Source organism: Heterocephalus glaber, unplaced genomic scaffold (genome assembly GCF_053883595.1).
Source record: "Heterocephalus glaber isolate CG9 unplaced genomic scaffold, H.glaber_assembly_v1.0 deba00001673, whole genome shotgun sequence".
Lineage (NCBI taxonomy): Eukaryota > Metazoa > Chordata > Mammalia > Rodentia > Bathyergidae > Heterocephalus > Heterocephalus glaber.
This window is the reverse complement of record NW_028258410.1, coordinates 10,691,782-10,707,236: the sequence shown is the minus strand read 5'-3', so window position 1 is coordinate 10,707,236 and position 15,455 is coordinate 10,691,782. Positions and strand designations below refer to the sequence as shown.

The window sequence follows — 15,455 nt, the reverse complement described above, 5'->3', positions numbered from 1 at the left end:
TCTCATTTTAGAAGTTTCAACTTTTTCTGTCAAAGTGATCAAGCTATTCTATATATTTTATACATCATTTTCAGGTGATAACAACTGAAAAGTACTATGATACTATAATTACAATCATAGGCTAGTAATGTGATTCTTAAAAGAATCATCCTACTTTAAGGAAAATTTGAAAACTGTAGTATCATATTACCTCTCTTTTGCTTTCCATATGATTTTCATTGATACTTGGAGATTCAATTTCCATAAACTGTTTTTCTGAGGTATAACTGCTTATATCTGAATAGCTGTTACAATTTTGCGTTTCTTGTGTAAGTACCACAGAATTTATGTTTTCTTTATTCACAACAGTATTATTCTTTCTTGGAGTATGACTGGGCTATGAATGAAGAAGTTGGAAACCCAAAGAAAGTTAAGACAACATTTTAAAGCCATGAAAAAATATTTGAACATAACAATAGGAAACATTAAGCCAAATTACTTAAATTTAGGGGGGATTATTAATTCACTGCTAAAACTGAACTCCTAATTATGATTTGTTAAAAAGCCTTTAGACCAAAACGACAGTAACTTAAAGACGAATATCTACCAAAAATTGTGGATAAAAGAATAAAGATGCCTGCTATTATAGCTTCTATATTCCAGAGGTCAAATAAAGATTGGAACAGAAAATGCAAAAACTGTCATGAGTAACTCTTTCACTGTTTATAGAGAAAATCTAAGAGAATCTGGGGAGAGAATTATGACAGAACTCAGAAAAGCTGTTGGATGAAAAATCAGTAATTTTCCCATATACCTAAGAGCAAAACAACAACAACAAAAAAACACTCCTCTGAAAATATATTTTTTAAAAAAGTGCTTTGACAAAGAAGGACATTAGATACTGGTTAATAGAACAATTCAACAGGAAGAGGTAACAGTTATAAACATATAGGTACCAAACCACAATGCACTCAACTTCGTAAAACAAACTCAAATGGACATAAAAGATCAGATAAACGTCAACAGAATTACTGTATAATGTGGGACCTCAATATCCCACTATTAGAAATAGATCAACTAAACAAAAAATAAGCAAAGAAATATGAGAGTTGAACCAAATCGTCAAAAAAAATAGACTAATAGATATATACAGAGTGTTCCACCCAACAATAATAGAATACACATTCTTTTTGGCTGCTGCACATGGCACTTTCTCCAAAATATACCATATACTAGGTTACTAAAACACGCCTAAATAAATGCAAAAGAATCAAAACGTTATCATGCATATTTTCAGTTCACAGTGCAATGCAACTAGAATTCAACAGCCAAAGAAACCACAGAAACTATGCAAATATATGGAAATATAAACAATGTACTCTTGAATAATCAATGGGTCACAGAGGAAATTAAGGAAGAAGTAAGTCAGTTCCTAGAACTAAATGATAATAGCACAACATACCAGCTACAATAAAAGCAGTCCTACAAGAGAAGAGTACAGAAGTCAATGCCCAGATCAGAAAAACAGACCAAGCCCAAATAAATAACCTAGTGATGGCTCTCAAGGTTTTAGAAAAATAAGAACAATTCAAACCCAGAGCTTGTACAAGGAAAGAAATTAAAAAGATCAGGGCAGAAATTCATGAAAGAGACTAAAAAAACAACAAAGAATCAATGAATTGAAGAGCTGGTTCTTTGAAAGAATAAATAAAATAGATAAATTCTTGGCCAATCTTACCAAAAAAGGAAAGAAAAAGACATAAATTAATTCAATTAGAAATGAGAAAGGTGAAATCACAATGGACACTGTTGAGATTCAGAAAATTATTGGCAACTACTTCACAAACACATGCCAAACAACTGGAGAACTCAGAAGAAATGGAGCAATTCCTAGATTCATATGGATTGCCAAAACTGAACCAAGAAAACTTAAAAATCTTGAACAATCCACTAACAGGCAATAAAACTGAAGCAATAACAATAATCAAAAGAAAACCTACCAAGAAAAGCCCAGGAGCTGATGAATTCACAAATTCTACAAGAACTTCAGAGAAGATTTAACACCAATACATCTCAAAATTTTTAATGAAATTGAGAGGGAAGGAGTACCTCCTAAATCATTCTCGGAAGCCAACATCCTGATCCCCAAACCAGACAAGGATCCAACCAAAAAGAGAACTATAGGCCAATCTCTCTAATGCACATAGATGCAAAAATTCTTAGCAAGACACTAGCAAACAATGCAATAAACCATAAAAAAGATCACATACCATGGTCAAATAGGCTTCATTTGAGGGATGCAAGGATGGTTCAACACATGTAAATCAATAAATGTAATTCATCACATAAAGAAAAGAGCAAAAATCACACGATCATCTCAACAGAGGCAGAAAAAGCCTTCAACAAAATCCAACATCCATTCATGATTAAAGCTCTGAAGAAAATAGGTATACAAGATCCTTATCTCAACATGATAAAAACCATTTATGACCAACCTACTGCTAACATCATATTAAATGGGGAAAAACTGAAATCCTTCCCTCTAAAATCAGGAACAAGACAAGGATGTCCATTATCAGAAATGCTGTTCAACATAACCCTTGAAACATTAGCCAGAGAAATCAGGCAAGAGAAAGAAATACTAGGGATACATATAGGAAAGGACAAAGTCAAAATATTATTTGTAGATGACATGATTCTTTACTTACAAGACCCAAAAACTTCCATCAAAAGAAATGATAACCAAATTTAGCAGTGTAGCAGGATACAAAATAAGTGCACAAAATAATAGCATTCCTATACACTAATAACTCCCCCAAAAAGAAATTGGTAAAATAATACCATTCACAATACCATAAAAATTACTTAGATATTAACTGAAGTGAAAGGCCTCTACAATGAAAATCACATCAAACTGAAAAAGAAAATTGAAGACATGAAAAAAATAAGAAATTATCTCCTGTTCCTGATTAAATCAAAATTGCTTCCAAAACTGGTATATAGATTTAATGCAATCCCAATCAAAATACCAGCATCATTTCTCACAGAGCTAGAGAAAACATTTCTAAAACTTATATGGAGTCAGAAGGACTCAGAATAGCAAAAGCAATCCTGGGTAACAAAAGCAAAGCAGGTGGCATCACAATCCCAGACCTGAAGTTATAGTATAAAGCTACAGTGATTCAAACAGCATGGTACTGGCACAAAAACAGAAACGTGGAACAGTGGAGCAGAAATGTGGATCAATGGAACAGGTATTTGATCTTTGACAAAGGAGCCCAAACATACACTGGAGGAAAGATATCCTCTTTAATAAGTGGTGCTGGGAAAACTGGCTATCTACATGGAGAAGATTGAATCTAGACCCATGTATCTCACCCTGTACTTAACTAAAATCAAAATGAATCAAAGATGTAAATATTAAAACAGAAACAATCTACTGAAGACAAAAATCAATGCAACTCTTGAAGACATAGCAAGCAAAGACTTTCTGAATAGAACCCCAGTGGCACAAAAAATAATACTGAGAATCAACAAATGGGATCATATCAAATTACAAAGCTTCAGCACAGCCAAAGTAACAACCAATAAAGTGAAGAGAGAATCTACACAATGGGAATTTTTTTTGTCAGCCATTACTTTTTAAACAAAGGACTAACAAGAATATGTAAAGAACTCTAAAAAAATTATACCTGCCCCCCAAAGACCAAATCAAAAAAATGGGCAACTGAAATGAATAGACACTTCCTAGAAGAAGTACATATGGCCAATACCTGAAAAAATGCTCATCATCACTGGCCATCAGAGAAATGCAAATTAAAAGCACACTGAGATACCATCTTACCCCAGAAAGAATGGCTATCATAAAAAAAATCTAATAATAATAAATACTGGTGAGGATATGGGGGAAAAAGACACTCTACTACATTGTTGGTGGGAATGTAAACTTGTACAGCCACCATGTAAATCAGTGTGTAGACTCCTTAAAAAACTAAAAATAGAAATTTCATTTGGCCTACCTATTCCCCTTCTAGATACCTTCTCAAAAGAGAAGGCATACATCCATATCCATGTTTATAGCAGCACAATTTATTATAGCTAAATCTTGGAAGCAGTGATATATGCATCAACTGATAGATGGTTAACGAAAATGTGGTATTTATACACAATGAAGTACTATGCTACCATAAAGATAAACTTGTGACATTCATAGTTAAATGGATGCAATTTGAGAGCATAATGCTAAGTGAAGTAAATCAGACACACAAGCTCAAATATCACGTTTTTTCTTAGAATGAGAAACACTACGCACATACATATATACATATATACACACACACGGCAAAAAGAAGAAACATAAATAGGGAGAAGTTCAAATACACCCTCACATTACAAATTCTATTGTTTTAAAAATATTTTAATATTTTGCTAATTGATTTATACTACTTTATCTTAGTTTGTTGAAAAGAAAATTTGTTATATTTATTTTTTGTAAGAATCACTTTGGTTTATGTTTTGTACTGTGTAACTATTATGAAGATAATAAAACAATGTAATAACTTGTTATTTTATTATTTGATTATGCATTTTTTTCATTAAATAAAGTGTTTTTGGTTTATTTAATGTAGTGAAAAGAAAACTCATACAATATTTTGGAAGATTTTGGTACAGCTTTGTAGGAAATATGACCAAAAAGTGGAAACAAAAATGACATGTAGATGAGAAAGAAGGTATCAGTAAGGAAACTGACAGACAAGTAGAAGGCCAAGAGAATACTGAAGTAAAAGAATGAGGGTATGTGTATGAAAGACAGAGAAAAAAATACCCTATATGTGTAAAACTATACTAATTACATTGATGTTTTATTAGCATAATGATAAATAGGTCAGTAAAACAGAGAATAGTGCCTAATACTATGGATGCTAAGACCATGACTGAATCGGGAATTTTACTCATGATGTTGAACTAATTTACTATCTATACATGTAAAGAAGCCTAGAGAGAACAACCCCCACCCCCAAACCCTAACAGTTTGACAAGGAAACTATTTTTATGAAAACAGTTTAGGAAAGGATTTTTTGAACAGTCTAAGAGGGCAAATTTTATTATATCATGTCATTCTTAATATGGAAGTTTTGGTTTTAAATACATGAAAAGATAAGTCAGATATTAGAGGACGAATGTCTGTACTGTATGTAACCAATACAGAGTTAATATCCAGCATAGATTAAGAACTCCTGTAAATTTATAAGAAAATAAAACAATGAAATTACAAAATTAGAAAGCAAACAGGAAATTCACAAAATGGCTAAAACACACATGGAAGCATTCACTGGTGCAGTTAATCAGGAAAACCCATATTAAGGTAAGAGACAATTTCATATTTAACGGGACTGGCAAACCAGAAAACACCTGATAACACCCAATTAGCTAAAACTTCGGAGAAGGGGCACTATTACATGTCACTGTTGAAAGTATAAAGTGGCACACTGAGTTTATAAAGAAAACGTCCAATACCTTATTAAGAGTCAACAGCAGATGGAGGAAAAAAATCTCATGTGTATCTAGCAGAACATAATAACCATTAAAATTTCATCTAACACAAGGACATCAAAGAAAATGAATAAGGGCTACCTAGGTATAGACATTTGCAAGATGGGATACTGAAGGAATCAAAGGACTCAAAGAAGCTAAAGTGATCGAATAATACTTATAAAGGGCCACATGATGACTAATAGCAAAGGAGTCTTCAAATGTGGTCTGTAGAAACAGTCCTGCAAAGGTGTCCTAGGGATTATTTGGAGAGAGAGGCTAGGTAAGCTAGGGTTTAAACCTCCTTTCTCTGCTTTAAACAGCCCAGTTCCACTGATCTGTTTGACACAGTGGGAGTTTCATATAAGATTGTTTTGAAAAATATTCTCTCTGAAGGCAACTCATTTAAAAGAATAAAAAGCATGTTCAGTTCAAAGTGGTAGGTCAGAAGATTGGATGTATCAATTTTAGATTGCCACTATGGGTGTACTGAACAGTCATTTACATTTTTCTTGATTTTTTCCTTTTTTTGTGGTGCTGGGGAGTGAACCCAAAGCCTCATGCAGGTCAGGCAAGCGCTCTATCCTTAAGCTACACCCCAGGCCCTTGAATAGTCACTAATTCTCCTTTGTATATAAAGGTTATCTTATATCAAGAGAAGAAAGTATGTGAGTATTTACAAAGTATTAGGTACCATGGGCTCATCATTTATTGCCTCATTTTAAAGATGAGAAAAAATGAAGTGCAAAGAGATTCATTAACTTGTAAGATGGTACATGGCTAGCAAATAATGGAACAAGGATTTAAATCCAAATCTGACTTAAAACTCTTTCAGCTATAGCCAGTTATAGTGAACTACATAAATATCTTTGCACTCAGTTCTGTAATTCTGTCACTTCAAAATTATGCAAATTAAGCCATTTATAAAACACAAGAAGAGGAGGGTGATGGGATGGTTTATAAACTGCTATCAAGGTATCTACATCATTTTTTAAATGGCAGAACTCAAAATACAATATCACTCTTGATAAACATTAAATATTTGCTAGGGATTTAGCTCAGTGTTTCTGCCGCCTGCCTTGCAAGCGCAAGGTCCTGAGTTCAATCCCCAGTACCAAAAAAACCCCAAAACAAAAAACACTGAATATTTAACCACCTACACCTCACCTTGAGTCCTATGTTTAATATATTTTTAAAAAGACTTTTAAGCATACTCATATTTTAAAAGAAATAATGTAATCCATATTTGATAGAGAATTGCTTTTCAATATATTTAATTTTTAGTCATACTATTTACCTGTTAGTTTTAAATTTCCTTAAAAATTTAAAGCCACATTTTAACTCTACTATTTTCAAGTATATTCTCATAATTTTGTCAGTTTGTGATTTTAGTAACTAGAGGTCTGACTTTGATTTATAGTGAAATATGAAGTGCTTGTGTTGTTAGAATAAGCCCATCCAAATCTCTAAAATGTATGCAGGTTTTACATAGAGATAAACAGAACCTGTTTGGAAGTGATCATTACTATCACAGAGTATTTATTTGTCTGCTATACTGTCATGCCACTACATTCTTTTGTCTGTATAACAAGACTGTTAGGTTCCTTGAAGCTGGGTACTGGATCTTATTTGTCAGTATATCCATCTTCTTCCAGGACCCATACCAAATTCAAAACCTTATGAACATAAGCAATGCATATTTGATTAAGATTACAGGAAAATGATTTACCACTTTCAGATATATCTAATGAAGAAGAAACTGATACACATTCTTACCAAAAGCAGAGGTGGTGGAATTGGTGAGCAACTTACACTTGCACATATTAAGTTCGTCCCATTGTTTCTGGGTGAGTTTACTGGACCTCTAACTCTACTGTCACTGTTTAAAGATCTGGGTGATGAAGTTTTTGGATAAGGGGATAGAGACTTTGTTATGCAGTCATACTCCTGAGTAGAATCATTTTCTGTTATTTTGTCCACACCTACATTGCCCAAGAAAACACAAAGAAAATACATGGTGGGTGTTGATGATGATGTTTGCTTTAAAAACCTGCATGATTAAATTCTAAAAGTAAGACCATTTATCAAATTGTCAAATTTAGCTTTATTTAAAAAGATAAATTTTCAATAAATTTAGATATTTTGTTAGAAATATAAGGCTTTGAAAAATAATGGCTCAATGTAAAATTTAAAAACTTTCAAAACATTTTCAAACAAAAATATCTATACTATAGATATTATAGATAATACAGTATTATTATCTTGAATATTTTGACATTGTAGTAAATAGTGTTATATATTAAAGTCGCAGAATTTTATGATCAGAAAAAGCTTGGGGAAATCATACACTATAGGTCCTTCGTATAAAAAGGAGGAAATTCTGAAATGCTGAAGTACGTCCTGGTATAAACGCATTCTTAAACAGCGGTCAGACCAAATCAGGGAATGTACACGTCTTTTCAGAATGTGCTACCTGAAGTGACAGTGTTTCTAAGCATTATGAAAATAAAAGCACACAACAGCTACTTTAGGAAAAGCATAATCCATTAACTGATTTAAGTTTTGAATTTTAACTGAAATTATTTAACATTTAAAAATGTTTTAAAATACCTTTACGTGGAACTTAAAGTTATATAAAAGTACAAACTTATAGTGTATAACAGAAAGACATTCATATGCCTAAGCTCCAAAGAATATAAATTTTCTGTACCATTTATTTTTAAATAAATGCAAAGCTTTCATTATTTAGGGAGATAATTCACTGAGTCTTCAGAATGATCATGATATCTCTTGGATTCTTGTCAATGAATTATAAAAAGAAAAAAAACCCCAGAAATTCCTACATTTTTAAACATATTTTCACCTAGAAGTATAAAATTTAACTCTTACTGGAGCTTATAATTTGGAAATATTTAGCAAGTATTTTCCATATTGAAACATTTGATCTTCAACTTACTAGTGGAAAAAATTCAATACTCTAGTAACATTGTTTCCAAGTTAGCAATAACCAAGCTACTAGCATTAGTTTAAAAATGATGTTTTAGCCAGGGATTTAGCTCAGTGGTTGCACCACCTGCTGCACAAGCGCAAGGACCCGAGTTCGATCCCCAGTACCAAAAAAAAAAAAAAAAACCCAACAAAAATGAAGTTTTAACCTATAATATTAAATACAATCCTCCAAATCAGTCTTCAAATTTCATTTTCACATTAGAACTAGAAGAATTATTAAAATTAGAAAATAGTTGATTATTCAAGTAATATATAAGAAAAAAAATGTTACTGACATCTCATTACTTCTATAGATGATGGACTCCCAGCTAAAGATACAGGAGATAAGTCAAGGTTATTATCATTTATAGTATCTTTTAGTAGTGATGAATTTTTCTGGATTTTTGATAGTTCTTTTTGTGTTTCAGCCAAGATGACTTTCTGTTGTTTCTTTGGTAGTTTCATGTTTTTGGTTCTGGAGTGGTTCTCCTCCTAAACATATTGATAAATTATACTTGAATACAAATACACTGAGGTACACAAACAAATTACACTGAAATATTCACTAAATATCTTATATTACTACAGTACATGCAGGCATAACAAGGCCCTAGACACTAGAAAGAGACTTTCTATTATACTAGATGGCATAAGACATCTAGTTTCACAGTAAAACATAACACACAGGCTATAATAAATATCCTAACAGATACAAATGCTATGAGAGTTCAAAGAAGATCATATCCAGTTCTGGAAAACTAAAAAGAATTTTTAGATTTAATGATACTGGAAATACTGAAAAGATTGTGAAAGAAGATGGTGAGAGGAAGACATCATGGGAATAAGGAAGACTGCTGATTAGACCAAGGGGAGTAAAAAAGCCCAGGTTTTATTTGGAAGTCCAAGACTGTAGCATTGGACTGTTACAGTTCTGGGTATACACTGGCAAACAGTGAAAATAAGCCTACTTTAGAGAGACGAGTGGTTTGGAAAGATTTTTGACTTCGTATGATAAATTAAAGAAGTGATAAGACTATGTGGAGGTAACTTAGGAAGTCCTCACAGTCTCTAGGTAAAAGATAAGGTTGCAAGCAAGAGAAAATGGAGACTTAAAATCAGTATTGCATAGCAGCCAGAAGATAGCTATCTTTAGCACCAGACCATTAAGGTTCAAATCCTATCTCTACCACTTTCTTGTTGAGTGACCTCGGGGCAAGTTCCTGCTCTTGAACTCTAATTTCTCATTTGCAAAATGAGATGACAGTAATAGCACTAATGGGCTGGGGATTTAGCTCAGTGTTTCGCGGCCTGCTACGCAAGTGCAAGGACCTGAGTTCAATCCTCAGTACCAGTAAAAAAAAACAAACCAAAACAAAACAGTAATAGCACTAATTACCTACATTACTTGTCAGATTTTAAGAAGATATATCTATAAAGTGCTTAAGATTGCAACTGGCACATTGTAAGCATATTTTTAATTTTTTACTTAAAAAAGTCAAAGACAAGTAAGTTGGAATATGATACTCTGAGACTTAAGTCAGGGGGTAGGCAGGTTAAGAAGTATATGAGGGAATACCTGAGACATCAATATTTTTGCTTCTATTCATGAGAAAAATCCAGAGCTTTTGAAAAGCTTGAACTTTATTGAAGCATAATTTTGGAAAGATAAAGTACTTTTCTAATTCAAAGATATTAAAGTTATAGTTTTACTGGAGTTACACATCAATTTGGTAACACTGACTACCAACTTATAAAATTTAACATTGTATTGCCTTGGGATCAATTTTTAGAATTATTAGTAAAAAGTTTTCTCATACAGGTTAACTCAAAAAAATGACAAGATAAATTTAATATTTTAACAAAATATATATTTTGAATTTTAAGAGGCTTTTAGAAATTATGAATCTGAATTGGATCCTTTCTACCTTTACTAGCAATTTTTCTTTAAATGAATGTGCAGATTCTTGCTCACTCTCAGATTCTGAATTTGAGAGATCTTTATAATTTTTTTTGGTTCTTGTTGCTCTTCGTGGGAGTCTGGTTCTCCCATCTGGAACAGTCTCATCTACCTTTTTGATGATGTTTTTACTGGGTGCCTTTAGGATAAAAATTATTATTATTAGATCAGAATGTGAAATATAAGAAAATACAAGTTATTTGCTATAAAATTGGCAGTGAAAACACATACATAAAATATTTGATAGAAAGTGACTGATTAGTATTTTTAAATGATTTACCCTTTTTATTCTAATTATCTTTTCTATCATCTTTTAATCCCCACTATTGACTAAGAGGCCTGATATGTATTATCTAACTTAAGTAAAATGGAAAAAAATATTTTGAAATACACACATAAAAATACCAATAACCATAAAATAAACAAGACTCCAAGTAAGGCCAACATGATTTTAAAAAATTGGAAAGCAAGAAAAAGAGTACAATTACAGAAAATTATAGGAATAATTATAGAAAGTTAACTGATAACACAATTCTGAGATGACAAACTTTTATGTGACAAGGAGAAGTAACTTTAAAGGCATGTTTGAATACAAAATTCTTGGTTTACCATTTTAGATCTTGGTTGTCCCTTATCCAAAGATGGTCCTGCAATTCAGGAGAGGTTAAAATTTTCAAATAATAATGGGTATTAATTTTCTTAGAATATTTCAGCATATATAAACATAATACAAACAAGAATATATGTTTGTTTAAAGGCATTTGTCAGCATTCAATGACCCTCCATCCATGTGGCTTCAAGCTACCAGAACAGAGAATAGCGTCAAACTATTAATTTCTCCTCTGCTCTTCGACTGACGAATTTGGCCTTCAGGATGACAGGCTGCTTTGGGAGTTTTCCCTTCCCCTGAACTAACTTCGTATTTAGGAGCCTAATGGCACCATACTACTGATGAGAAAGAATGTTTCTTTAAATTCATCTAAAAATGTAAATCTCGAGGATAATTTACTATATAGTACTTGGTATGATATGTACTGTCAATTTCCCTTCTCCTTAATTTTATATTCTCAAACACTTTTTAAATATATAGAACCATCTGTATCACAAGTTATAAAGTTAACATCTAGAAGCTACCACTCAATTTAAGAACTAGATTCTTAATAATACTAAATAACCTATTTAGGGACATTCTCCTATACTTTCTGCCTTTGATAAAAAGTAATTAACTATTCTGAAATTTGTTTCTCATACACTTGTTCTGAATAAGGAGTTTTACTTCACAGATATGTATCCTAATTTAATTAGCTTTATAAAATAATATGTCCAGTATAGCATTCTATGGTTTACTTCGTTTTTCAAATATCACGTTTCTAAGATTTACCTGTATTATTGACAGTAGCTTTAATTCCCTTTTTTTTTAATACAGGGTCTGCATCAAACTCACTATATATCCCAGGGTGGCCTCAAACTCAAACTTCTGGAAGTGATCTTCCTGCCTCAACCTCCCAAGTGCTGAGATTATGAGCATATGTCATCACACCTGGCTTTCAAGCATAATATCATCTTTATAAATATTCTCTGAAGGCTAAGAAAGTAGATTATTCAAGCTAAGAAAGCAAAGCTTATTTGGAAGGAAGGTCTTCTAATCCCACTTTCAAACCAGCTCATACATATTAACTTGTTATTCAACGATTTAAAATACTTAATTCACATACAAGTTCATTTTTAAAATATTTACTGAATATTTTAACTTCTAATATCTCCTTGAGATTTCTAATCTACTTTCTGTTCTAATGTCTTTATTTGTACATCATCCCACTAAACTGTAAGCTCCCTGAAGACACATGAATCCTATCCCATTTCTCACTGGCTTGTAACACACTACTTCAGAGTCCAAACTCTATAACCAGATTCAGACTCAATTTTCACTATTTGCCCATAAATAAAATCTAAATTCCAACTAACCCAATTTTCCATTACCTGAATATACTATGCTATGTCATAATCTGTCTCTTTTATATATGATAATTCTGCTCCATTTTCCCTATGCATCTAACTAGACTCTCACCTGTTTTCAAGAAGTAACGTCATTTATAAACACAGGTCAAAATTCACTTCTGTCTCTTTTACTTATAAGCTATACCACCTCTACCCTCACACTATACACAGAGAAAAATCTTAAAGTAAAAGCAGATTCTCTTACATATAAATTTAACTGAAGAGTTACTTTGTATTGTTTTAAAAATGGAATAAAGTCAGTGTTTTAGCAAATACTGACACTGATATTGTTATACAAGTGGTAATTATCTTTAGCCAAACTGTATGCCTCAAACTCTTATTCAACTACTTCAAAAGATTCACTATCACAAAAAGAAAGCAGAAGGCATATTATAGGACAATCCTTTGTCAAAGATTTAATCAAAGTTTTTCCTGCAAATAATTGTTCTCCTTTCAATATATTTTTATTGCATCTAAATTAATTCCTAAAAAGTATGTGTAGTGGGTCCAGCAAGGTGATGGAATGCTGAAGAGGAACATATAACCTATAAAATATATATGCATGTATATAAGTACATATGTCTGTGTGCATATTTATACAAATGTAAGTAACAGTAAATAGATGAAGGTCAGTGTTAGGGACCAAGCTTTGGTTTAAGAAAGTTGAGTTAGTGAGCACTCAGTATACTATTTAAAATAACAGATTAGCTAAATAACTGAATAATAGTGAGCCATGAGCAGACAAGTGAAGATATTGTCATGTTTAAAGGACTATAGTAAATCATATTTGTGTCTGGAGAAAGAAAAATATAACCATACTACCAAAACACTACAAAAACATAACCACTATAGTGTTTTGTCCTATTCATAAGCAAATGTTGCTATAAATAGTCTACATACAAAAATGTACTTCTCAACCAATAGAGCATTTTATATAATTGAAATGGTGAAATTATTTGCAACATTTCTCTAAAAAGTATTTTCTTACTTGATCTCCTACTTTTATATTTCTTCACATTTTTATTTCTGCTATAGTCAATCAGCTGTGGTTTCGACTTTGTTTCTCTTAGCCAGCTAACATCAGTCTTGCTGTCATCACATTTATATTCCGTCTCGGTATCACTAAAGATCTTCTTTTTCTGATTTGCTATAATCTATAAAGAAAAAAAAGCCTTGAAACAGATGAAGAAATTTGTCTTATTATATATCATGCAAGGTTAAGGTAAGCCACCAACAATGATGACGATGACAACGCCAAATAGAAAAACTAACTTTTCATTTTTTAACATACTAATCTATTAAGGAATTAAGGACTTATCCAAGAAAGTCACTCAGAAATACAGATCAGGGTAGCAAGATTTATTTTTTGATGTTGCTAGTGAAAACTTAAAAGTTTATTTCCATAGAGCTATAACCTAATAAAGTTGTAATATTTTTCTATTACTAGATGATTACAAATAGCTCAAAGACCGTATTAAGTCGTAATGTAAACATGGATCTCATAGAAATTAAAAATCAAAGTATTTTTTATTTTCTAATTATTTTTTATTTTCTAATTTTTTGATAATCTTTAGCATTAAAGACATTAATATAAATGTTTTTAATAGAACATATTAGTGTATTATAACTTACCCTTTTATCTTTCCTTTTGAAAGGTGGTTCAAGTTCATCATGATTCCTTAAATCTACCCTTAAGTAAAAATATGTATTAATTTAAAAATATCTATTAAGACACTATGCACTGGACAATTAGATCAGAGTTTTCAGCTTTAACAAACTAATTAGCTGTACTGTATATGTAATTCTGGCCAGGTCACTTATTCTCCCTGACTCAAGTTATAAAATAATGAGGCTATTAAAGGACTATTAAATCTTTTAGCTGTATAATCTAAGATATATAACTAATATTTGCAAATTAATTTTTAAAGAGAATGCTGAAGTAACAATCATAATGGGAGTAATTATTACAGTAGTCTTTTTTATTCATTTGTATGTTAATAATTCCCAGAAAGATAGACTGGGGGAGGTATTATTTATATGGAGCTATGTTTTAACCTAACTAATTATAATAAAACACGTACAGTTTCACTGAATTATCCATGCAGGGTTCTCTAGCTGTTTCTTGAAATTCTTGGATCTATATGGTGGATAAATATTTTTTTAAAGTTATGTCAAAAGAAGTCAAACAAAAATCAAGGACATAAACATAAAACCTAGTTTCTATCACATCACAGAATGATACAATTTAGCAACAGAATCAAGTTTACTATAATATTTTTAAGATGAAATCTAACAAAATATAATATAATAAAAGCAAAACAAAAGAGTGTTTTAAATCCACTAATTGATAGGAAAGAAATGATCTTGACTGAGTTAAGTCTAAGTATTTCCCATCTTCCAGATTTTAACTTTTCTCTATTATACTAAAAGATTAAAAATAAAACAACACAAAAACCTATATACTCCTGGGCTGGTTACCCAAATAAACTATTATGTACTGTAAAAATTTTGAAGTTTGTCTATAAGATGTGCATCAAAAAATACTCATAACTGTATAGTAAATCTAAAATACTGAATAACTATACACAAAATAATTATTGATTTCTAGCTTACTCCAAGTTTTATAATAGGCTCATCAGCTCCACTCAAATTAAAATTGTAGACATCATTCCTGTGAAAATGAAGACAAGTATTAGTTGTATTGTACAATAAATATATTTTCTTCAAATATGAATTAAACAATTTATGAAAAATTACTTACAATGGGCATTCAGAAGTAACATTACCCAAAGTAGTCTTCAGCTTTCTGTAACTTTTTTTCTGAATTTTTTCCTAAATACAAGAGGATTACATGCTAGCATTTAAACCTGGACATTATAGTCTGTATAAACAAATCACATATGCAATTAAATTTTCATATATTTTCCAATTGTACATCCACTAATATATGGCTGGTACTTTTAACATTTTCCTTAATGTAAACTGAATTAAAAAATATACT

The 15,455-nt window shown here is 31.4% G+C and overlaps 1 protein-coding gene across 12 annotated transcripts in view; it reads right to left on the bottom strand.

The window, feature by feature from the left end:
• Sycp2 (synaptonemal complex protein 2) overlaps positions 1-15,455 on the bottom strand; it is a 98,845-nt gene that overhangs the window by 17,955 nt on the left and 65,435 nt on the right. For 6 of the 12 annotated variants that reach the window (XM_021255186.2, XM_087197514.1, XM_087197513.1 and 3 more), the window contains 10 exons: positions 15,216-15,286; positions 15,068-15,125; positions 14,536-14,591; positions 14,087-14,144; positions 13,443-13,608; positions 11,066-11,103; positions 10,425-10,595; positions 8,796-8,991; positions 7,288-7,493; positions 191-376 (listed from right to left, as the gene is read on the bottom strand). In XM_021255186.2, the coding sequence (XP_021110845.2) occupies positions 191-376; positions 7,288-7,493; positions 8,796-8,991; positions 10,425-10,595; positions 11,066-11,103; positions 13,443-13,608; positions 14,087-14,144; positions 14,536-14,591; positions 15,068-15,125; positions 15,216-15,286 (1,206 nt within the window). Of the gene's footprint in view, positions 1-190; positions 4,354-7,287; positions 7,494-8,795; positions 8,992-10,424; positions 10,596-11,065; positions 11,104-13,442; positions 13,609-14,086; positions 14,145-14,535; positions 14,592-15,067; positions 15,126-15,215; positions 15,287-15,455 lie in introns of those variants that run through there. The other 6 variants (XM_087197515.1, XM_087197516.1, XR_015445950.1 and 3 more) reach the window with 6 other exon arrangements.